This window comes from Chaetodon auriga, chromosome 10, assembly GCF_051107435.1.
Source record: "Chaetodon auriga isolate fChaAug3 chromosome 10, fChaAug3.hap1, whole genome shotgun sequence".
NCBI classification, from domain to species: domain Eukaryota; kingdom Metazoa; phylum Chordata; class Actinopteri; order Chaetodontiformes; family Chaetodontidae; genus Chaetodon; species Chaetodon auriga.
The window spans coordinates 9,377,589-9,401,941 of NC_135083.1; the positions used below are offsets into that span (position 1 = coordinate 9,377,589).

Genomic DNA, 24,353 nt, shown 5'->3' on the forward strand with positions numbered 1-24,353 from the left:
ACACAAGTCTATCTATGGGAAGAAAATGACATGCGATATGCACACACCCCAACACACAGTGGTTTTCAATACTTTTGGTTTGAAGTTTGTGAGTCCATCACAGATTATGTCCTGCCCCTGACTGATTAACCTGCAAGGGGGCCATAGATAAGTTTTTTGGCCACTGCTGACCTCTCACCCTATTGCTGTCAACAAATAGACAACGCATGGCACACTACACATGACACCTTAGTTGTGTTTTGCCATAAAGCCCTTGGAACTGAGCCATAGGTCATATAGTTTATAAAACTAAAAACTGAAACTGAAATAACTGAATGGAAAAATAGATTTTGACGCAGGCGAACACTGAGCATCAGGGCTGAGTAATAACACAAGCTCCAACTTAAGGCTATCAATCCAGGTCATATCTTACTTCATGTTCCTGAAAAAATGTACAATCAATTAAATGAATTAAATACCAAACCAGCTGACACGCAGAGAGCCAAAGGCCCCTGGGGCAGTTTCCAGCTTTTCACACCAACCTTGCCTTTGCCAACACAAGCACAGTGAGCACTCTCCATTAGTCATGCCAAACGTTTGTGCAACATGAGCTGCTCATGTTTATGATTCAAAGATCAAATCCAATCAAACAAGTATGTCATGTACCTCACCATGACATTAAGACAAGACAGACTACACTTTCAAATCTGATGGGGAAAAGTATAGTGTGGACAAGAGTGAATCAACAGTGGGAACTGCACTGGGGCAATGCTACAGAAGGATGACATCTCACTCAATGCAAAATGGAGTAAAACATAATAATACTCAGACTGAGTGGACTCAGGAACCTGGACTAATTACACATGCAAATTTTTAAAATTGGATATTGAAGGGGACTACTCAGGGAGTCCGTAATACAACGTGAAGGATGCAAATGCTGGGAAACCTCAAAGGACAAGAGTGTTTGCGCTATTCCAACAGAGGTCGTATGTGTTTTGTGTAGTTTGTCCCTCTTCACTTCCCTTACAGACTGAATGCTAATCACATGACCAGGCAGGGCTGCTGCTTCTGCAGCTGGTGTTGTCGAGCTGTCAAAGAGAAGACAAACTGTCAACCACACAGTTATTATTGGGTTAATCTGTAAGTATACATCCTCCATCGGGGCGGTAAACCCGCGAGTATTTGTTTTTGTGAAGTTTGACGTTTTTTACTGCCGTGTTTTCAACAACGCAATTCGAGAAACGATGACTAAAGAAAGCTAGTCCTGCTGCTAGCATTCTGTAGCTAACGTTACATTCTCTGTTCAGTATAACGGCCAGCGTTAGCCAAATAGCAAACTATGTAAGATTAATTTTACACAACAGATAAAACTGTGCTCGCTTGAAGGCAGAAAAGTAAATATTTATCGCCTGGTTTTGTTTGTTTTTCGCTGACTGCTTGGGTTAGATATACAAGCTGAGTGGGTTAGCTATACAGCTAACTAAACTCTTAGCTAACGTTATGTGGTGTAAATCTAGCGTTAGCTTGAAAACCTTATTCAGGTTCATTTTAATGTACGATGAGGGCAGGAAAATCTGTGTAACGTGAAATCACTGTAAATGTTTGATATGTAAGATGTGTTAAACTCATACATCTGTGTTAGCTGGAATTTCATAAAATGAACATGCAGCTGTGTGCGAGTGGATCGGAGTGGGTGTAAATTTGAACCTTTGTTTCTTCACTTTTGAGAGCAATATTACCCAACAATTAGTTGAATCTGTACAAGTGCAATAACCCCAGTTATATTACAATCATTCGACTAACGATTAATGCATTAATTTCAGCTTCACAGTCCTCTCTAAAGCAGTGTGTCTGTTTATTGCGCTCCTGCCTCCCATGTTTTAATCACAGGGTGTCATTGTAGTGAATGATTCACGGTTGGGTATTCAGAAATGAACGAGCGTGGTTACAGTTCACACGATTAAATCTGCGGTTTTGGGCAAGTTAGTAAACATTTTAATCTCCCACAGTATCTGATATTTCATGTATTGATTTAGTTAAATATATGCTTCCTCAATCTGCTTTGTCCTGCTCTTCAGTGCCCCTGGTATTTCTGCGATGATGGAGCTAAAATGGGGTGGGTTGCACACCCCGTGACATGTGGACCGAAGCAAGAATCTCGCACCTTGCATCTCTTTTCCAAAAACACAGCAGGCCGCTGCCATGGCCTCCAGTTATCCACCCCCCTTTGAGGGCACAGGTGAAGTGAAGGAGGGCTTTCTCTGCCCACTGTGCCTCAAGGACCTCCAGTCATTCTACCAACTCCAAGACCACTATGAAGAGGAGCACTCTGGGGATGACCGCCATGTGAGGGGACAGCTCAAAAGTGAGTGCTGTGAATTGTGGGCTCTCAGTCACAATGCCATATGAGTCTTATCGTGTTCTAGTACAAAATACAGTCTAAAGAAACAAAAATAACTGTTTAGTTTAGCAAAAAGACGGGGTGGCTTTCTTAAAAAGCTGTTCAAGGAGTATGATTTGAATTTAAGAGCACTGCAGTGTTGGACCAGCAAAAATTGGTGCCAGGATGAATTGGCAGCTTTCTCTGCTGCAGCTTCTTAGGGAAGGACTGTAGATGAAATAGGAAAATGATGAAATGCAGAGAGGAAGAATAACAGAGGGCTGCTAGGCAAGTTCTATAATTTGTATGTAATTGTTTGACAGATTGACAGTAAAACTTGAAATTAGTGGATGTTCTTGTGGACCATGCTCACACACATGATACATACATCAGCACCGGTGTATATAATATCCTTTCTGCATTTTCCTTACATAGAGGTAGTTGTGTACTAATTTTCTTTGTGCACAGGTTTGGTACTGAAGGCAAAGAAAGCCAAAGACAAGCTGCTGAAAAGGGACGGAGATGACAGACAGGATACAGGCAGTTATGAGTCCTTCTATTATGGTGGAGTGGATCCCTACATGTGGGAGCCTCAGGAATTGGGTGAGACTAGAAAACTGTTCTGGTTTTCATATCTTTCAGATAAAATTAGATAATTAGGCCTTTAGGCAACAACTATAGGCTGAACTCTTGTGCTTTCTCTTTGCTTTTGTAGGAGCAACTAGAAGTCACCTGGACTTCTTTAAAAAACACCGGGCGGCCAGGATAGATCACTACGTCATTGAAGTCAACAAGCTCATCATCAGACTGGAAAAGGTGTGCTTACAGTGGCACATCGCAACTCATTCACACCATCATTTTCTTCCTCCAGTTGTTGAAATTACTCTCGAGATGGCTTAACTGCACTGTTGTGTCGTTTCAGTTGACATCGTTTGACAGGACCAACTCAGATGCCGCCAAAATCAGAGGTTTGTCCACATATGTTTTCATTAGAATTCTGACTCCTCTCAGTGTATGTAAACATGATTTATACAGTACTGTAAATTAATGAGCATTCATTCATCCTCTTTGATAGCCATTGAGAAGTCAGTGGTGTCATGGGTGAATGACTCGGATGTCCCGTTCTGTCCCGACTGTGGAAACAAGTTCAACATCCGGAACAGGCGGCACCACTGTCGTCTCTGTGGGTCCATCATGTGCAGGAGGTGCATGGAATTTGTCCCCTTACCTCTGGCTCGTACGTATGAACCTTGCAAACTAGAGGAAATCATCAGATTTCTTTTTGAAGCCAAGTTTCGCCGGACGTGTCTCAGTGCTGTGAAATGTTTGCTTTTTGTCTGTTCACAGAAAAGCTCATCAGTGGGACTCGAGAGGCCCTGTGTGTACCTGGAAGCCCCGTTCAGTCCCAGTCTCCCGCAGCGGGAGGTGGTGGTGGAGGGATGGGCTCCAGGAGGGGCAGCATCAGCAGCCTGAGCAGCGTTACCTCCATGCTGGAGGAAAAGGACGACGAGAAGATTCGCTGCTGTCACCACTGCATGGACAAACTGCTGAAGAGGCAGCAGAAATTGGAAGAGAAGGACCACGTGCCGGATATAGTGAAGCTTTACGAGGTAAAATAAAAAGTACAGATTTCCCAGTTTGCCTGTTTTTCTGTTCCTACTAGAGCTGCAGTTGATTCTGTGTTTTCTTTTCATGCTGTCTTGAGTTTACACTGTTGTATCCTTCCTGGAATTCACTGCTGGGGTTTCCTGTCGTTCACTTGCTCAAAACTTGTCTTCCTGTCAGAGGCTGAGGATGTGCATGGAGAAGGTGGATGAAAGGGCTCCAGAATACATCAGAATGGCCGAGTCTCTCAAGTAAGCCCCATTAAAAAAAGTGGTAATTTAATAAGCATTTCTGACATGAGAAATAAGACTGTTGCTTCATTGCTGTATACATTCACAGTGCTGGAGAGACCACATACAATCTTGACACTGCTGGTGGACTGAGACTGGAGGTGCAGAAATACTACGAACTAATTGATGCCCTGAGGTGGGTATCAGTCTTAAATGACTCTGTCCAAATTGAACACAAGTCTTCTCTTATGTATGCCTTTTTAAACAATCACATGGGGTTCTGTGTTTCCTTCTCAGTAAAAAGATTTTAACGCTAAAAGCAAAAGATGATCCACCACCACATCCAAAGGCCCTCCAGCTGCAGAGGATGATCCGCTACACAGCCACGCTGTTCGTCCAGGTGAGATTCAGAGTTCAGACATTTCTCAGCACAGAAGACGACATAAGCACCATTAAGAGAGAATGAATATTAAACGGGGAGAAGTATAATAAAATATTTCCACCTCCCCTAGAGAAATAAATCCTGTCCGATTGGGCTGTGCGATGTCTTTCAAATCATCACTCTGTTACATTTATTCAGTATTTGTGCTAAATTTGTTTTCTCCTTTGATCCTTTTCTTCCCTGAATTTATCCAATCTTTGTGTCCTACCTGTTCTAGGAGAAGCTGTTAGGTCTCATGTCTTTACCCACGAAGGATAAATATGAAGAACTGAAAGAAAAGAGGAGACAGGAACAAGAGAAGAGACTCCAACAGGAGAGACTGGTGAGATTATGCACTGATACTTCTCTCTTGATTTTTTCAAACACAGGACAAGTTACTAAATGTTTATACTTCATATATTTCCCTGCTCAACAGGCAGCCCAGGAGACCCTGAAGAGGAGGCAGGAGTCTGAGAAAAACCGTCCACCTCCCAGCACCAACGGAGAGCTGCCACAGGCCCCTAGAGCTCCCCGCATGACCAAAGCTGGTGGTTGGTTGCCCTCCGCAGACTCGGCCAACGCACGTAGTGAGCTGGAGGACCCCCTCCTGCAGCAGATTGAGAACATACAGTCATTCCTTCGACAGGCACGGGAGGCCCAGAGGACAGACGAGGTAGCCATGTTGGAGGAGAACTTGCGTCAGCTGCAGGATGAATATGACCAGCAGCAGACCAGCCTGGCCATCACTCTCTCCCAGAAGCTGGCTGAGGAGGAGAGCTTGCAGCAGGGCGAGCTTCATCGCCTGGAAGCTCGGGAAAGGCAGGAGAGGGAGCATTGGGGCCCTGCTGTGGGGTCCACCCAGCCATCCATCACCTGGGAGAGGTCTCTGGACATCAGTCCAGCAGGGGGCGTCCAAGGAGAGGAAAACACTGAAACAGGGGACCTGACTCCTAAAGCTGAGAGGAGTCCATCCTCTGTCAGGGCATTCCCTGCTCTCACAAGCCAGGAGGACTCACCTCCCAGGCTAAGGAGCTTAGGGGGGCATGTAACGCCCCCTGGTGGTGAAGGGCAGAACAGCACCTCCCTTAACCCGTTCGATGAGGACGACTCCACTCCCATTGAGGAGGATCCATCCAACCCCTTCTTCGAGGACATCAAGAGGGAACACAAAGAGGTAACCAACGGGAAGAAAGAATACAATCCGTTTGATGAAGAGGAGGACATCCAGGAGGACAAACAGGCGGCTGAGGCTGTTCCTGGCAACCCCTTTGATGAGGACGAAACTGATGCTGGCAACCCTTTCCTGGAGGCCTCTGGGAATTCTCCTGAAATCTCGACCAACCCCTTTGACGGGGACGATGACGACGAGGTTTTGCCCGATGTGGACATGATAGAGGAGGAACTGCTGCTGCAGCAGATTGACAATATTAGGGCCTACATTTTTGACGCCAAGCTCAGCGGCCGTCTCGACGAGGTGGAGCTCCTGTCAGAGAACCTCAGAGAGCTCCAGCGCACCCTACAAGAACAGAAGAAGAAGAAGCACTGACACCTCCCCTCCCCCCTCCGACTCTACTTACCAATTCCTGCAAGGCTAGCTCACTTTACATGACTTATGAGCCCACTGATTTTAGTTTGGGTGAGGTCTGCTGCACCACAACAAGATTAGGTTAGTCCCACAGTGAAATATGTACTAGAGCTCAGTAATCTGGATTTACTACCCTAATTTCCAAACATCTCTCTTAACCACTTATCCTGCACAGGGTCACAGAGGACTGGAGCCTTTCACAGCACGCACCGTCTTTAAGCACTGCAGGTAAAAATTTGCACAGGCATGTTGCTGAAGATATTAAACCTGTTGTATCAGTGCAAACATGGACAATGGAAGATAGAAGATTGGATGGTTGTTTGACTTAAGTGTGGCTGTGGGTCTTGTGGAAGTCAGGAAGATTTGGCTCTTTGGCAGTTATGAACAAAGTCAATATGTGATTAACAAATGGGAGTAATTAAGCAGTTGATGTGTGTCCTAAAATCTATGGCTCAATAATAAATAGTTTCTAGGACTTTTTTTTTCCAAATTAAATTCAAAAGTCCTCCACTGATTTAGCATTACACTCCTACAGTATTGTCAGACTCAAGCTGGACAGTTCTGTAAAAACGGATCACAATCGATGCAGCAGAACCAGATATTGTCTTTTTCATTTCACAATTAGTTGATTTGTGGTGACTGAAATGCCTGAAACAAACCAAACCTCACATTTTTATTCTAACTGTGCTATGATCCACACTCACGCAAAGTAACCATCTGATTTGGATTTGATGAGAAACAAATAAGACTTTTATGACCATAGTTGGGCAGCCTAGTGTTTGAATGAAACTGATCATTGAATAGATTGTTATATATTAAAAATTGAATCACAGGCTTAAGTCACTGATTGTTGTTGCAGAGCCTGTGACCACTTTGCATTATAGATTTAAAGGGGAAATTACAGGCGCGTTACAGAAAATCAAGCATTTCTCATTGCTCCTATTATGTAACTGTCACTCATGCTGCCTATGATGACATTTATCACAAGGAAAAGCTTTTAAAACTGCAGTGCGGAACTTTTATTTCCCCGTTCTGGCAGCGAGAGTAATTACGCAAGCACTGTCGAAGCGCTTATGGTGCCATAATCCACCATACTTCCAGTTGCTGTAGCCTACTCCATCACCACAGTTGCTCCCCCCTTCAGCTCTGGTAAGCTAGCCAGTGCTAACGGACGTGAAATGCATCACTACCAGTGCAGGAATCTCACCACAGACACCAGCTTTAAAAATCTGGTGTGATGAGAGTGATTTGCATGGTAGTGATAGGCTTAATCAGCTTTGTGTGTACTTACCTGGCGAAGGCTTCAATGTAAGGTATATGTAAAAGTCCCACACTCCAGTTTTTAACCCTAAATCATAACAACATCTAAGATTGAAGCATTCATTCTGCTTATTTCTGTTTCAGTGAATGTTGCTTTTTGTGCAGTTGATTCAGTTGAACCTGGAAGCCTGTCCGTGCTCAGTGACACTTTCTGTCTGTCTGCATAGTTTAGATGAAAGTTTTACTCCGGCTAATTCAGTTCATTAATCCTGTGCATCTTTTTGTGATGTTGGCCTTGGCATGGTAGCATTTTAGACCTTTCTTTTTCCTTTAAAGCATCTTAAATGCCACAGTGAGCCAAGTGAACAAAACGTTTTCCACGTCCTACTGTGCGGCCCTGAAAGGTTGTGATCTTATCGTTTACAGTGGCACAACTGATCCAACTGAGCACTGGGGTTGCATGACTCACGTGTCCGCGTTTCTTTGTTTGACGCTGGTCTTTCTACCGAGCAAGTGGCCAAGCTCGTCTTCCTGCTTTCATGTTTTATACATGTGCACATATTGACAAAGTCTCTCAAGACACTGTGACAAGATCTGTAATGTGAAGCATGTTATCCGTTCAGTGGTTCCATCTCAGAAGTTCATCCATCCAGCTCATCCACCAATAACACACTACCGCTATACCACTATTTGCCAAGGCACACCATGGACAGCTCAAGTTAACAACTAAGACACCAGAATTCACTGACATCCCAGTGTGTACAGAAGTTTATCCATATTTGTCAAGATTAACTAAATTCTTAGGTCAAAGCATCATTTTAGACACAAAGTTTTCTTTTTTGTCAGATAACACTACATGAATGCCAGCAAGTATTATCACTCAGAGTGCTGCTAAGTCCTTACATGGATTTGTCATAGTGCTCTCCTGTCGGTCAGGGTGTCCATATCTGTCTTCATAGACATAAACAGTGTTTTATGCGGTCTGCTAATCTTACACTGCTCATCTGTGACGTCCACAGACTTTAAGCAAGACATGCGATACTCTAAACGTTTTGTGACAGTGTGACTAACTCGAGGAGCTTCTTTAATGTGTTAGCCGTTGATTTTAGCAACACCTCTGCATTTAAAACAGTAACCGCGAAATGTTAACATTTTGGACGCACAGACATCAGTTTATTAACTTTAGAAAATGCTATCTCAACACCAATAAAAAAAGTTGTCTCTGTAAAATGTTTGCATTTCTCCTTCTTGCCACACTTGGCAAATCAGCTTTTATTTGAGTGTTTACATTGCAGTGTTGACAGTGCTAGATGTAAAATTGCATGTGTGGATTCTTCAACCAGGTCGGTTCCTGCTGTTTATGGTGGACTGGACTGGTCTCACTCCAGCATAGTGGGATCCATTTAGTGACACGTAAACAACAAAATATGCAACGTGCTAGTCCTGTCATACAAAATCAAACAATGCCATAATATTGTCCATTAAATCTACAACAGTCACCTCTCCGCCTCAGCCTCTCACTCCTGCGACGCTGCCATCTGAGTGCGATGTTTGCCCGTCATCTCCTTGGGCAGCGGCCTGGTGCTGGGACATGGCACCTGGCCCGCCACCTCACAGATACACTCTCTCAGACAGTACTTTTTTGGCCCAAAGTTGGCAGGGTTGGCAGCCTGCATCTTGGCTTGAGCCTCAGCTTGTAACACGTCTCTGTAAATAAGAGAGGGAGTAAAATAAATATCTGTATAGAATCAGAGAAGACCTCAAATTGTTTTCATGACTCACCCAAATACCTTTATGGTTATTTATGAGCAGTGATCTTACAGCAGCCATCAGGAATAGACAGAAGTTGGGAGTTTGGAGAGTCTCAATTAAGTGATTCAGTTTGATTTTTTTTTTTAAACTTCCCTTGCCAAGAGAAATGAAAAATTACTCATTGCTCTTAGTGTTTGGGTAATGTTTATGTAAACATTATGGGCACTAACAGCTTGTCATTTAGTTGACAATAACTCTGAATAACTTACCCTGATTTGCCCAAAATCTTCTGCACATGTTGTGCAATTTGTTTGTAGTCCTTTCCTTCCACATCCACCAGAACCTGCTCCCCATCACCTGCAAAGAGACAGCAGAGATTAGCCCACGCTTGACAAAATAATACTAATCATAAAGGTCAAACAACAGTGAAAGGCTACACACCCAGGTAGAACTTCAAGAAAGGCGATGGTGTCATATTTTTGAACATCATTATTTGGACCCACGGGTTTTTGTACTGAATCTGAGGAATATTGAAGAACACAAACTTTCTGCAAAACACAAAGAAAGAACACAATGTGAGAGCAGATAAGAGGCAGGCTGACTTTCTCTGAATAGTACAAAGAACTAAACTTCAGTTCACAAAATGATCAGCACAATTATACAGAATGGAAATAATCATTACACAGCACCGACACTGAAGTTCACGCCTCTTTCCATTATAATAGCTATGTAGCTTGTATATATGTCGCTTTCTATAGATTACTACAATCTGAAACTATATCTACAACACAATAGTGCACGGACACTCTTTTGAGACACATCTGCCGTGTTTTTAGCTGGAAATGTGTTTTGGCTAGCTGCTGTTAGCTCTGACCTTGCTCCGTCGCTGAGTTCTCCATGCGTGTTGTAATTGACCGTCATGATCTTCACTTTGTTTTTAAATACGATGTCGCCTCTCTGGAGGTATTCCAGGGTCCTCCTGATCGGAAACCTCCCTTTCATAGGCATTTTAAAGTCCTTTTTTATTCACAAATTACCATTTGAAAGGAGTAAGCGTCTGGAGTCGCACAAGCACACGATGAGGCGCGTTTTGATGACGTCGTGGTCACCCGAGCGACCGAGGAGCGACCAGGAAGTTATTAGTTTTCCCGTCTTAAGTGCTAGAGGAAGTTCGAGGTACTGCACATCATGTGTAGAAATATTACTCAGCATTGTAACAGTGTAAACGCATGTGGATGAAATAAAATGAGACATAAAATCACAGAACTAAAGCAAAGATTTAGCGTGAAAAAGAAAGAAAGCCACTTCGTGCTTTTTACTTGTAATGGTGTAGACCTCGATCCTGACTGACTGTATTTCTGTTTCCTGGATTTCTCATAGATAAAGTGTGGGAAGGATCCTTAAAATTGGCTTTTTGTTGGGACATCTCAGCTTATGAACGAGGTCTTTTCCCTTTACCTGTAATGTGCAGGTGTTGGGTAACATCTGCCAGAAACACTCTTCTTGCCCTCTGTTTTCAGCATCAACAGACTCAGTCGCGTCATACTCAGAAGTGTTTATTTCTTTTATAATGTTTGGCTTCAGGGAAGCCAGCCTCAGAGACTGGAATGCTGATACAGGAGCTCAGTCGTTAATACATTTGTTTTATATCATCATCATCATCATCATCATCATCATCATCATCATCGGTGTGAGGTAGAAATGTGGGGTTGTGACAAACTTGAGCAAAACATGAATGTTGTTTGAATTTCTAAATCTCATGGTTTGAAGAAATACATTTTACATGAGCAGAAAAACAAGGTACATTTACATAGTATAAAACTGTAACCATTGGATACTCAATCCACAAAGCTAAAAAAAAAAAAAAAAAAAAGTTCTCATCTAATATCCTCTAATGTGGGAGCTGCTCATGGTAAATATTTTAAAGCCACAACATTTAAATTAACATTTTTCATACAGCATTTCATAAAATGCACTTAAGCAACTTCATCATGCACTGCAATGCACTATAAAAATGATAACAACGCTCCTTATCAGGACAGACAGCGACAAGATTATAAAACCCCGCTTAAAAACAACATGCACTCATTTTTATGAAATTACATGTACAAAGGTCATTTCACGACAGTGCCTTTACAAAGTCTGCATGGGTTTTGAACCCAAATATTACAATTGACATTTATTTCACAAGACATAATCGTCATCTACTTCTTTACATCCCCGTTACCATTCATGTCGCTGTGGATGCTTATTTTGAACCATTACACGCGTGGGTAAGCCGATGCACGTCTCCATGTGGTCTTCAAGACATCAATGCACTCGAGACTGGCTTCCCACAAAATCTTTTTTTTTTTTTTTTTAAATCAGGGAAACCTGCCCAAAAGTACTTTAAGTACACTTAGTATGCAACAAGCACATTTGTTCACAACAAATGAAAAGTTTTTAGAAAACATACAAAACACAAAGTTTTAGTCAGCATGAACGCAATGGAACGCCACAAAAGCTGATTGATGTGCACTTAGCAGAGTACAAATGCAAACACAAGTGCAAAAACAGTAGCATAGCTACACATAAGTAACATTTCCGAACCCAAAATCTTAAAGATAATCTAATTCCTTTAAAGAAATAATTGCCATTCATAAATACACACACAAAATGCAGATCGAGACAGTCATGACACTGATGGGACAGGAGGAAATAACATATACTTGATTGTCATAAAGGGAAAAGTGATGAGGCGATTGCACAGGTTATATTAGCAACATATTCATGATAACCCAGAAAGAAGTGTACCTAAGCACAAAAAGTCTTTGCGATGTCGTTCAGCATTAAAAAAAAAAAAAAGACGTATGCTCAATCAGACTGGCTAATTTGGCTTATACGACCTCGTGAATGTGAGTTAAAAGTGAAACTGAAAGCAGTTGATCATGTTAAAATGAGCTAAGAATGCACTCTGTGGTAAATCAATGCTATGACTGCCGGTCCATATAAATGCAGATTAAGGATGAATTAACTGAGGTTTAAGTTCGTTCTTGTACCTGATTGCAGCTCTCATTCCAGCCATTACTTGAATCTATTCAAAGTGAAGAACAGTACATTTATGTCTCGCATCTTCTGGGGAATTGTGTCCGCTTCAAAGTTCGAAAGGGAGAACAGTATTTCCCCCATACTGACTGTATTGAACGGGCTGACCCAATTAATTAGAATATTACGGAACAGGGTTAGCAGAGCTTAGCATCCTCACCACCATCGCCGGAGGACAAAAAAAAAGCAAAAATTTTGTCCTGAATTTCAGAAGCTTGGGGTCGACGTCTGTCCATCTTTGGTTTTAGATGCATAAATGACTTGTTGGGAAACTTTTATTGCACTTACAGTAACATAATGAGTTGTCGTCAACTGGAGTCATGTTATCTTCACTTCAAATGTCTCTCTGCTGGGGAAATGCTTTTTCACAAAGCTTGTTTCAATTCCTCGCTGTGTGACACCCAGAAAAGTCATACTCAGTCTTTGTAAAAGCCTGAATTAACAGCACTAACGGCTTATCAAAATACCACCTTAAACTGTGCCAGTGTTCCCAAATACCTTACAGCTTCAAAGTATCCGTTTAAAGTCAGTACTCAGCTGTACTTTAGTCAAATTAAATTCCACTTCCACATGTAAGATTTCTGTTTGTGAGTTTTAGATTACAGACTGGATTTGTCAATAGCTCATCTGATATCTACAACATAAGGGAGTGCTAATTTGAGTGAGTGACCGACATGAGAGCATGGTAAGGCTTATAAAAGACTAATACAATTTGAAAGGCCAAGCTCATGAAGTAAAGTTCACATGTAAACAGCCTGAAGTGCGATAGAGACGTTAAAGGAGATGAGCCCAGTTGCTGCTGCAGAGGATTCCTTTTTCATTCAGTTCAGAGCGACCGAGTTTAGTCCAGAACCTCAAGATTACCACACCGCTTCAACCCAAGGAAACATTCCAAGTGTCATCCTGGCCCTCCAGTGCTGGATTATCTTAATCTGGCAAGGATTCCTGAATGACTTTGCACTTTAAGAAAACAAAGGGTCGCTGCAGGATTTTGGACTACGGTGCAACAGTAAGGGCTTTACTGTTGAGAGACAAAGACAGTACCTGAAGTGGAGACTCACCAACCTTTAACTCGACAGTTCTGGGTGCTGGAGTGGTGAGTTATCAATCTGTCAGGTCAGAGTCCTGGCTGTTATACTCAGCCGTCTCCATCTTGAGGATGTACGGAATGATGCTGTCAATAGAGACGTTACCGATCAGGCCGGTGAAGAAGAGCTCCTCCGTGATGCTGGAGTTCATGAGGCGCAGGGCGGGGAGACGGGTCAGGATACGGGTCAACCTGAGGAAACAAACGCAACAATTCCTGCAAAGCCATCTTGATAAGTTCCTTGGTGTTTACCTTACTGTTTTCCTTCACAGTGCAACAGTCTCCAAGAGCCACACTGACACTTTAAATTTCTTTAGCAGTAACTTTTTTTTCTGATGCAGCCCTGCAGGCCTATCAGGTGGCGTCAAGTCTCCTTCAACACCACATGTCATATCTCAAATGTATTCATTCTCATGGATTTTTAAACAGGAGGATATTTAACACCATTAATGATATAAAAAAAATCTAAATATTTTCTCTGATAACACAGTGACCCTGGCTTTGGTTTCTTTATTTCTATATTGTTCAGGTTTGCATTGGTATAACTAAGACTTGGAGTGGGCGTTTCAACCTATTGTTCAGTACTTTTAGGATCCTATTTTGACTTGTTTGCTCACTTTGTGCCTAGTTTTCATGATCTCAGTCACAGAACGAGGCGTGTCCTGTGCAGTCAGTTACTGATAGTTTACTGGTTAATGTTGTGATGAAACAAATTGTAAAGTCTTTTTTTTTCCACTCACATAATGATGACTAGTAATTCACTATAGCTGAGCTGACTGTAGGTATGAAAGTACCTGTAGGTGTCATCTGGGTATGTTTTCTGCACGTAGTCCTGCAGCTCCATCAACGCTTTCTCCTGGAACTTCTCAATCTGCCCGCTGCCGTCCACACCGGGGTGATCTGAAACATACGACAGTCATTTTCCAAAATTAAAAGGGTCATTTATTCAACTCACTTTCAATCTTTCATGGAATTCTTTTCATCTGACCGATGAAAGCATTAAAGTCTCTAACATTGACTTGATGAAGAACAGCAGACTCACCAGGGCTGAACAACACTATAGCCTTCAGGTAGGCGTATTCGTAGCTGTCAGTCTCCAACCTCGTCATGCTGTTACAGAACTCCTGGAACTTCCAAATGTGCTCCATCACCTGCTTCACCCTCTCCCCAGAAAGCTTGTCTGGGGGAGAAGAAAACGCCCAGTTCGACATATCAAGATTCACAAATGACTTTTGGTTTGTTTAAGCTTCATCTAACCAGGAAAGTAACTTTGGAAAAAAAATAAAATTACTAGAATTACTCATCACTATTAGTTAACGACAAATCCTGACATGTTGTTTTGACATGTAGTTGCCGTCATTAAGTCAGCAGAGATGGTACTGTAGCTGGGAGATGCACAAATCCTCCATTTTACATTGAAATTTAATCTGTGGTGTCTCAGCCATCATGTAGAAGTCAAAGCTTCAAGTGCTGACAAATGAATGAAGCAGTGGGAGAAATTTGTGCATACACTTCTACAGTAACTACTTAAAAAAAGAAAAATCACATTTCTTGACTTGTTTATATGTGTGTGTCCTACTGAGAAATGATGACGAGGTCTGTGATCCATACCATCCTGGATGCTGCTTTGAAGGTGGTTGATGATGGCAGTGAGGATGGTCGACAGGTTCATCACATGAGCGCACTGAGCAAGACCCAGAGTAAACAGCTCATTCCAGCAGGCTCGTACCAAACTGGTGTTTGCCTCCTGACTGAGGAGACAAAAAACATGGGAAGTGTGAGCGTGTACGTAAGATAGATAATGCACTACATTCCCTTTACATAAAAGTGACCGAGGTGCTTATTCAGACATGAGACCAATGTGCTGAATTGCCATCATTTAAGTCTTCTTGTGTGTTAAATTCATTCTCACCCAAGAGCTGAGAAGGCAGGGATGGAGCGTGCCCAGTGCATGGAGAGAAAGAGAAGTCTGGATGCTGACTCACAGATGTAGTGCACATTCAGATACTCAGGCATGGGGCTGGGCATGGTCAGCTAGACGGAGAGGAAAAGACAGAAGAAGGACAGACACTATGGGCCTTGAATTCTTCCAGGATTCATTTCCCCTCTCTTGTGGGTTAATAACATCAGTCAAGTGTGTTTGTTTGGGCTATCAGCTGTGCCAGTTGACTCCACCCACCTTAAAGCCAACATGGCTGTCTGTGAGCAGCGGTCCTTCCACCTCAATGATGGGGGTCTCCTGGTCTCGACCAATCAGCTGGATGGTTGTTCCACTGACACACTGCGACTTGTCTGCCAGTCTCTGTCCGGCCCCTACGTCAGGTGGGTTGAAAACTTTGGCCAGGGTGTCAAAGGCACTGTGTGCAACAAATAAAAACCAAAGTGATTCAATTAAGAAAAGACAGATCACGAACAGCTATCTAAAGACCTCGAATAAACGTATGTCACTGGCAAAATTGTTGCGGATATTAAAATCAAGAACTTGAAGTCAGTGACTTGCATTAAATGTTTGCTGTATCTGAAAACAAACTGCAGACTGACCGTGTTATCTCGCTGGCAGATTGCTCCTCGTGTTGGTTGTCCAACATATCGCCATTGTTTAGATTCTCTTTCAGTGAGTCACTCAGGTTGGCCAGTGATGTCACCACATTGGCTAGTGTCCCCAAGTCCCCCTGCCCAGACTCCACCTGAAGACCAATTAAACAATGCAGGACATTTTCCATCAGAAAGGCCACGACAGTACAGATGGAAAATGGGGTATCCTAAAATGGAGCAAAGCATAAAAAAAATTGTGTCCTGCAACCAAAATGAAAATAAAACATACTGCATTTAAGGGATTAATAAAGATCGAAAAGGCAAACAATTTGTTGTCTGTAGATTGTAAACAAACTAGAAATACAAGTAATGCTGCCTTTCTCTATTTTTGCCAACACTGACACTGTTAGAATAAACTTTTTTGGAACTGTCAATGGACAAACCGACTGGGGTTTCAGTGCTTACTTGTTGACATTTACATCACGTTCAGTGCGAGCAGCAGGGTCATGGCTGCTCAGTTCATCCGTACAGTGTGAGCAAAAACGTTGCAGGTTCTGGCCATGCAGAAAGGCCTCAAGGGCAACAAAAACTTCCATCATCTCCGCCAGAAGGATCATACTTCTATTACACAAGGAGCACAAGTGGACAGGCAGCAGCAGAGCAGGCCGATATTTACAGTAGCTGCAGCTGTACCTTTGAGTCAGTGGTCAGCAGCAAAGTTCCATCACTCTGGATGACCGGCTGTTGGATATTAACAAGCATCCCTTGGTCCAGAAGGCTGGATCTGCATATCACACAGAGCATCATCAAAACCAAATCCACATAACACCAACATCAACAACTGAGAGACAGAACAACACACAGAGCCGGGGCCCGAGCTCTGTCTGCAGCTCTGATTCCCACCGACCTGGAGCCATCTGTCTCTGTATCGGAGATAAAGGTTGGCGTGGCGATGAGTGGACTGTTCAGGTCCTTGCGAATGTAGATCTTTTGGGTAGAGGCAGCACAGTTGGCATGCTTTTCTCTGGGCACTACATCGATGGGTTTTCTCTCACTTTGAACAGCTGAGGAAAAACAGCGAGCAGACAAACTGTATTCACTTTTCTCTAATGGTTAAAGTAATAAATCTCTGCAGTGTTCACCAGATTTAAGACTTTTCAAGATCTTTTTCATACCACATTAAATGCAATTAAATGCATTTTTACTGGCATAGAATGAAAGAAAACCAGCAGGAATAATAAGGCCTAAAATTATTTTTTAGGTGCATTCATTTATTGACATTTAGAAAACATTTTCCCAGTACTTCTTAGCTGTATAGAACAATAATTCTGAGGTAAATGACTAATCAACAAACACGTCTTTCCTGTGGCAGAAAACTGATGCATGGTTTAACCAATTAAAAACCATTGTACATTAAATATATATAATATCACAATCTTTTAAGGATTTGTTTTGAAGGAACTGAATTCAACTTTTAACACTTTTTAAAACCTGCAGATATCCGGATAATACCCGCTTTGTTTTTTAGTGACATTGCGTTTTTGTCGACATGTTTTTGTCCGGCGGCCTGGATTTGGATGCAAACTCACACTCAGTCTTCATCCCCATCTTAAGGCATTTCCTCAACCGACAGAACTGGCAGCGATTGCGGTGGTGTTTGTTGATGACGCAGTCCTGTTTACTGCGACAGCTGTAGGTCAGGTTCTTCCTCACACTCCGCTTGAAGAAGCCTTTACATCCCTCACAACTGACTGCTCCATAGTGACGCCCTGAACACAGAGAAAACCAGTCAGAGTGTGTGAGTCACTGTGAGTGAGTGGGTGCATGTTTGATTGCTGATAAACACACTGTTGGATTTGGCATCAGGACACATCAGGAAAAACACATACATATCCTCACATCATATGAGAATGCGACTCTAAGCTTCAGTATCCAGTGTTTCCCCTACCACTGCCTTGGGGGGTTTGGACCACCCCCCTGAAAGAAACAAAATATGTTGTTTATGTTATGTTGTGAAGTCACTGATGATGTAAATTCTAATATTAGTGCTATGAGATTAATACAGCTCAATAACTCGATTCTCTCTCTGCATTTCACTATGTTGCACAGTCTAGTCGATTTCAAGTGTGTATTACTGAACTGCTGTTATGTTGGTTAAGACTTGTTTCAACAGTTAACTTGCTTTGAAATTAGCCTGTCTGAATGTTAAGCTAACTGGCTAGCCTAGCTAGCTCGCCCTGTTTTACTGATGACCCACAGTTAACATGGTGTCAGTATGATATTCCAGCACTAGTGGTTACATTGCATTCACTCAATCACACAGAGAATATGCCAATCTTATTTTACAGCCTTAAAATCCTTTAGCTAATGCTGGCTGTCAGTAAAAACTCAGACATGCAAACATTTATTTCTGTGGGCTTCATTTCAGAAGGTACATAATCATGAACCACTATGCTCTACCGTTATACTACTTACACTATTCCCATTCAGCAGGAGCTTAAATGTAAACCAAACATGGACAGACATTAATAACCCCAATGGTACCTGAAGCCTTGTCCCCACACACCACACAGTACTCCACTGGCTGCGGTCGGCTTAAGTCCCCTGACTGCCCTAACAACCGTTCCATTGACACTGGATCTGTCACGATCTGAAAAGCAAAGTCAAATAGAGGCCATTTGTTTGTGTTTCACCTTAACGCACACATCAATATCATGGTTATAATATGGTCTGAAAACGATAACAAATGTCAAGACCAAGGTATTGCCAATACTATGTAATAAGGGGTGATATTATTAGGAAACTGTACCTGTATCCTTCCTGGCATCAGGCTGTCTGCAGCAGTGAAGATGAGCTGCTTAGCGTTGTGGCTGTCTGGTGAGGCCAGGATGACCTTGCCTGCCCCTGAGCTGTCAGCTGTAGTCAGAATGAACTGCTGTTTGGGGGCACTGGATGGCTTCATCGCTGTCACTATCTGGATCTTCTGACCTGTCTGCTGGTCGGTTACAATCTGAGGGTGTTAGAGATGGAAGAGGGAGACAGAGAGAGAGGCAGGTGCAAATTAACATGCACCAATAGGGTTGACGTAAAGGAGAAGAGAGTGACACTGACGGTGAGCTAAGTCACATGTTGTAACATCAACTAGGTCATTGTTGCTGTTGCTGCTGCTGCTGCTGCCGTGCCGAAAGAGTACAACATCAACAGGTAGCAGCAGTGTCACATTCTCTGAAGCTAACTAATGTTGAGTGTACTGTAGATACCTGTATTCGCTGTGGTGTTGTGGCAGGCTCCGTAGAGATGACCTGAAAGCGCTGTGGAGACTCACTCATCATTGAGTCTGAAGGAGAGGATGACACCTACAGTATGAAACACATTTCAACAGGCTTAAACACATACAAACTATAATCAATAGGTCTGGAACACAAATATATTTTGAGTCTGTGTGAAGCATTAGAAATGTAATTATGCAACAGTCAACACTGTCTACAGAGGGTATATCTCAAAGAAAGGCAGCATCCACCAACATACAGCCACAGAGGAGCACCACAGTATTTTCAATGAAAAAAACCCCATATTGGTTCTGTGGAACAACTCAGACTACCGGCAAACAGTACATCAGGAAAGTCTCTCTTTGTATGCTCACCTCAGCCTCGTGCTCAGAGTCCGCTTTCTGCTGAGAGAGCAGATTGAGGTTGGTCGTCATGATGATGTAAGGTCATTAGTGAGGTCTGTTTGGAAAAATGCCACAGACATTAATCAACCACAAAGGTCTGTCACAGATGAGCTGGCCAACATTGGGACAGGTCTATAAATATCATGTCATATATTACATAATAATGGATTGTGACGTACACATGCAATCATTTAATGGTCATAAACAGAAAATGAAATATGGATACCATCTGTTTACTGCTCCACATCCTCTCTGACATTAACATCACACCTGCGCTAATATTCTCCCTGTTAAGACACGTTGGGTGAACATTTCGTGTGACAAATTCAGCCTTGGCATGACTGCAGCGATGTCACCACAGGCCAAATCTATGACCTCGGAGTGTGACCTGGACTTGAGATAACCAGATTACACTGCAGTCTGAACCTCATAGTGTCCAATATGACACTGCAACAAAGGTGGATGACTGATGTTCCTCCGTAGAAATTTGCCATCTTTTACATGCACGTCCATACATCCCAGCTGCTTTTCCTTCTGTCTTTGCTTCCACAGCTTTTAGCAAATGGCAGGTAACCAACCTAATGTGTCCCTTTGCATGTGATTTCATGATCATTATAGAGTCAGATGTTTTGGATTTGCGCATATTCACACCTGGAGAATGAGCTGACACCACAGACAAGAAGAGTTTCCTGCTCACAAATCTCAATCTTATTTCCAGTGAAGAAAACTCTGAAATCAGAGAGTTTGCCTTTTTGATAAATGCTTTGCAGATCATGGTTTCTATGTGATAGGCGCAAGAGGCAAAGAGAACTGTATGAAAAGAACCACAAATCATTCAAGGTTTGGTGAATGTGTTTTAATCTGAGACTGCTGCCTTTGAACGCAGTGCACAGAAATCAGAAGAGAAACACTGTTATAAAGTACTCTGTCTACCCATTGACCCCTTTCAAATCCCAGTTTAAATGTAATACAACTAATGGTACATCGTCAACATCAGAGCCATAGACATCTCCCCTACACAGAATTTGAAAATCTATATTTCAGCTGTTTGTCACAGTGCATTTAGGTGTCCTCATTGGCAGAATTAAGTGTCAGAATCTACCCATGGCATCAACTATCTCCTTGAACTTGGCAGTTTTCACTGTGTCTTTGTTTATTTGGCATCATCATAAATAAAACAATTTGACAGTGAAAACTCGGTTAGCTATGTGCCCGCAGTAGCTCCTCATGCTCACTGACCAAAAGGAGGAGCGTGCTGCTTCATATTGCTGACCGATTGGTCTATCAGAATGCCCATCAACACCTCCGTCCCCAAACGCGTCACAACACAGAACAAAATGGAGAATCTGGCAATAAGCCAATATCTCTGGAGACTAATCCTTATGATAAATATATTGGAGCAATTTTCTTTCTGTACAGTGCAGTGGGCGACTCTTGATGCGCTGTAAATAAATGTAAAAACGCGGCTTTGGTAAATAAAGTCTCAGTCATGGTACATTCAACCCCATTCTGTCCTCGGGATGGCAAAGGTAAAAGGGTCGAGTTCATCTGCAGCAACTACAGCTTCCCAATGTTAGCTGTTTAAGCTAGCCCAATACAAGTGAACGCAACAAGGGCTGCAGCAGGAGCCGACTGTGCCTCCACGTTTCGATTTGTCATTCTAGCATGCAAGGATTGGTTCAGACTACGTGAAACAGTAGTGTCACATATTATTAACTGGACTGACTGTCTCTAAAGCATATCAGCGTAGCCAGAAGGCGCCCAGCGTTTCACGTTCCTTGCCCAGATCCCCATTAGCCAGAGTCGGGCAGGAACAGAGCTCCGCAACGGCTAGCTAACAAGCTAGCTGGGAGATTAGCTGCGCACTTTTACCATCCGGTATCTCGGAGAGCTTTCTACGGTTTTCAGTCCGGGACTGAGACTTACCTCCGAGAAACGGTGGTCACAGATTTGGGGCTCTCTGCTATTTTATAAAATATTTGTTTTGTTTTTCTTCTGTTAAAGGTCATAGTTCGTGACCCCGCACCGCCAGCGCGTCGATGATGGTTGAGGTTTTTTTTTTTCTCCTTCCTCTCTCTCGCGTCCCCGTGCGCCTACACCCCCCCACTCCCCCCACCCCCTCCCCTTGACGCGAGCCAGACGGGACTGACGTCATCGTGTCTGACTGTCGAGGGATTTTTCTGTCATGTTATAGAATCAACACAATGAAAGAAAAAGCGTAATAACAGACGTACTAGACACAAGCGCATAAGCATTGTGTCTCTGTCGGTAATATATTTCTGATCTACTCTCTTCAGTGAATTAACAATAAAACATTGTCATACAAAATAACAAAACAGTCGATAAAAATTGTATTTTTAATTCAGCACATATACAGTGGGGAAAATAAGTTTTAAATGCGTCAACATTTCTGTCAGTAAACATATTTCTAATTGGGCTATTGAAATGAATTCTCACCAGATGTCACTAACAACCCAAATAATCCACAAATACAAAGAAATCAAAACAAGTAAGTCCTTAGATTAAGTTATGTGAAATAAGATGGCCCATTCTTCCACACAAACTCTTCAAATCTTGAAGGTTCTGGGGGCCTCTTCTATGAACTCTGATCTTCAGTTCTTTCCATAGATTTTTAATCGGATGTAAGTCGGGTGATTGACTGGGCCACTCTAGCAGCTTTATTTTCTTTCTCTGAAACCAATTGAGTTTCCTTGGCTGTGTGTTTGGGATCATTGTCTTGCTGAAATGTCCCCCCTTTCTTTAATTATATGAAGTCTGCCAGTACCATGTGCCGAAAAACAACGCCACTCCATGGTGTTCCCTCCTCCAAACTTCACTGTTGGTATGGTGTTTTTGGGGTGATGTGCAGTGCCATTTCTCCTCCAAACATGGTGTGTACTGTGACATCCAGAAAGTTCAATTTTGGTCTCATCTGACCACACTATATCCTCCCAGTACAGTTCAGCAAACTTCAAATGAACTTCACAATGTTTTTTCTTCAGTACTGGAGTGTGGCGTGGTGAGCATGCATAGAGGCCATGGTTGTTCAGTGCATTACTTATTGTGTTCTTTGAAACAAGTATACCTGCTGATTCCAGCTCTTTCTGAAGCTCTCCACAAGTGATCCTTGACTCTTTAGATTATTCTTTGGACTCCTCTGTCAGAAATCTTGAGAGGAGCACCTGGTCGTGGCTGGTTTAAGGTGAAATTATGTTCTTTTCACTTCTGGAAAAATGGCTCCAACAGTGCTCACTGCAACGTTCAGAAGTTTAGAAATTCATCTGTAACCAATGCCATCACTATGTTTTGCAACAATGAGCTTGCAAAGGTCTTGTGAGAGCTCTTTGCTTTTACCCATCATGAGATGTTTCTTGTGTGACACCTTGGTAATGAGAAACCTTTTTATAGGCCATCAGTGAGGACCAAACCAGATGATATTCATTTGCACCGATAGGGGTCAGGATTGCATTTTACATACTGACAGATTTCAGCAGGTTTCTTGGCTTTCCATGCCTTTTTGCACCTCCTCTTCTTCATGTGTTCAATACTCTTTGCCTGTGTCATTCCACTTTATTTCTTATAATTTAAGGACTTATTTGTTTTGATTTCTTTGTATTTGTGGATTACTTGGGTTGTTACTGACATTTGGTGAAAAATTCATTTCAATCCCATCATGGGAATGAATGCAAAATCCTTTTTCAACTCATTGTGAATTATTCTAATAATAATAATTAAAAAGAAATGCCAGACAGCCTGGCCTCTGAGAGCCCTTTCACTTTCAAAACAAATAACTAATGCTAAACACATTTCATTGTGGTTCCTCCTATGATTTTTGTGTGAATATTTTGCTGTCTGTAGATCTTTTGCTGTCCAACTGTCCATGGTTGGTGGCATGGTTGGCAGTGGCAACACTGTGGCCTCACAGCTAGAAGGTCCCGGGTTCGATTCTCGATGTGGGCACCGGGGGCGTGTCCTCCACCATGCCTTTGATGCTTGCTGCTCGAGGAAAAAGGGGCCTTTCTGTGTGGAGTTTGCATGTTCTCCCCGTGTTCACCTGGGGTATCCTCCATAAAAAAAACCCCCACTAAAAACATGCAAGAAGATCACCACCTGACCAATGGTGACAAAGGAAACTGGGTCCCCGGGCGCCGGTTGGATGGCAGCCCACCGCTCTTGGTCTGCCACGGAGGAACAAGGACCAAGATGGGTTAAATGCGGAAGATAAATTTCACCAATTGCATGGCGTGGTCGCATGTATGTTGTGTGACAATAAAGGGGATTGTCCCTCTGATTCTTCTGCAGTATGGGAGATGCCCATGATAGCAGTACCATATCCATAAGACACACTGCAAAACATACAAAATACACTACTGAGTTAGAATCATGTAATTATGGATCACCAAACACATTAAATTAAAAGTGTAAGGGTAACCAGCCCATATAAAAATGTATATGTACATTAGATACATTTTAGAAAGAATAATTAATACATAAAACTCTTAATCAGACAGAAACCTCTCTTAATCATCTTTTGCTTTGCTATGAACATATAATAACCTCTTTATATAATAACCAGCTTTAAAATCCACAGGCATTGCTATCTGGGCTTGTTTAATTTTTGAAAAAGGTGGTAGTTTTGACAATGGAGAGTAAGCCAGCCACCCTGTTTCTGCTATTACACCGATGTATTGTATATGCATACACACATTTTCCTGAATGCTGTACATGTAAGCATTACTTGTAAATCCAATAGACTGACCTT

The 24,353-nt window shown here is 42.5% G+C and overlaps 3 protein-coding genes across 3 annotated transcripts; 1 reads left to right on the forward strand and 2 right to left on the reverse strand.

Moving 5' to 3' along the window:
• Window positions 1–1,015: 1,015 nt before the first annotated feature.
• Window positions 1,016–8,686, forward strand: rbsn (rabenosyn, RAB effector). The gene is made up of 12 exons (XM_076740889.1): window positions 1,016–1,119; window positions 2,058–2,344; window positions 2,828–2,962; window positions 3,075–3,175; window positions 3,282–3,327; window positions 3,435–3,596; window positions 3,707–3,969; window positions 4,145–4,215; window positions 4,304–4,390; window positions 4,492–4,594; window positions 4,854–4,958; window positions 5,052–8,686. Exons 2-12 carry the CDS (start codon window positions 2,182–2,184, stop codon window positions 6,159–6,161), a joined length of 2,346 nt encoding a protein of 781 aa, XP_076597004.1. The 5' UTR covers window positions 1,016–1,119; window positions 2,058–2,181; the 3' UTR covers window positions 6,162–8,686.
• A 2-nt stretch (window positions 8,687–8,688) lies between these two features.
• Window positions 8,689–10,323, reverse strand: mrps25 (mitochondrial ribosomal protein S25). The gene is made up of 4 exons (XM_076740890.1): window positions 10,087–10,323; window positions 9,654–9,760; window positions 9,482–9,569; window positions 8,689–9,167 (listed from the first exon to the last, which is right to left on the reverse strand). The coding sequence occupies exons 1-4, from the start codon at window positions 10,218–10,220 to the stop codon at window positions 8,978–8,980; spliced, it is 519 nt and encodes a 172-aa protein (XP_076597005.1). The 5' UTR covers window positions 10,221–10,323; the 3' UTR covers window positions 8,689–8,977.
• A 1,249-nt stretch (window positions 10,324–11,572) lies between these two features.
• On the reverse strand, window positions 11,573–21,688 carry nr2c2 (nuclear receptor subfamily 2, group C, member 2). Its single transcript, XM_076740828.1, has 15 exons — window positions 21,518–21,688; window positions 19,562–19,646; window positions 19,179–19,274; window positions 18,728–18,928; window positions 18,463–18,568; window positions 17,508–17,687; window positions 16,826–16,982; window positions 16,612–16,702; window positions 15,925–16,070; window positions 15,563–15,740; window positions 15,296–15,417; window positions 14,995–15,134; window positions 14,426–14,563; window positions 14,178–14,283; window positions 11,573–13,575 (listed from the first exon to the last, which is right to left on the reverse strand). The coding sequence occupies exons 2-15, from the start codon at window positions 19,619–19,621 to the stop codon at window positions 13,401–13,403; spliced, it is 1,896 nt and encodes a 631-aa protein (XP_076596943.1). The 5' UTR covers window positions 19,622–19,646; window positions 21,518–21,688; the 3' UTR covers window positions 11,573–13,400.
• Window positions 21,689–24,353: the final 2,665 nt, after the last annotated feature.

Bases quoted from the DNA above. Each gene is read 5' to 3' on its own strand.
- nr2c2 (XM_076740828.1), bottom strand. From the start codon at position 19,621: ATGACGACCAACCTCAATCTGCTCTCTCAGCAGAAAGCGGACTCTGAG. The intron at 17,688-18,462 runs GTACCATTGGGG...CTCTGTGTTCAG, and splicing joins GTGTGGGGACAAGGCTTCAG to GGCGTCACTATGGAGCAGTC. The intron at 15,418-15,562 runs GTGGGTGGAGTC...CTCTCCGTCTAG, and splicing joins ACAGCCATGTTGGCTTTAAG to CTGACCATGCCCAGCCCCAT.
- mrps25 (XM_076740890.1), bottom strand. From the start codon at position 10,220: ATGCCTATGAAAGGGAGGTTTCCGATCAGGAGGACCCTGGAATACCTC. The intron at 9,570-9,653 runs GTGTGTAGCCTT...GTCTCTTTGCAG, and splicing joins TTTCTTGAAGTTCTACCTGG to GTGATGGGGAGCAGGTTCTG. The intron at 9,168-9,481 runs GTAAGTTATTCA...TCTTATTTACAG, and splicing joins AAGATTTTGGGCAAATCAGG to AGACGTGTTACAAGCTGAGG.
- rbsn (XM_076740889.1), top strand. From the start codon at position 2,182: ATGGCCTCCAGTTATCCACCCCCCTTTGAGGGCACAGGTGAAGTGAAG. The intron at 2,345-2,827 runs GTGAGTGCTGTG...CTTTGTGCACAG, and splicing joins TGTGAGGGGACAGCTCAAAA to GTTTGGTACTGAAGGCAAAG. The intron at 3,597-3,706 runs GTACGTATGAAC...GTCTGTTCACAG, and splicing joins TGTCCCCTTACCTCTGGCTC to AAAAGCTCATCAGTGGGACT.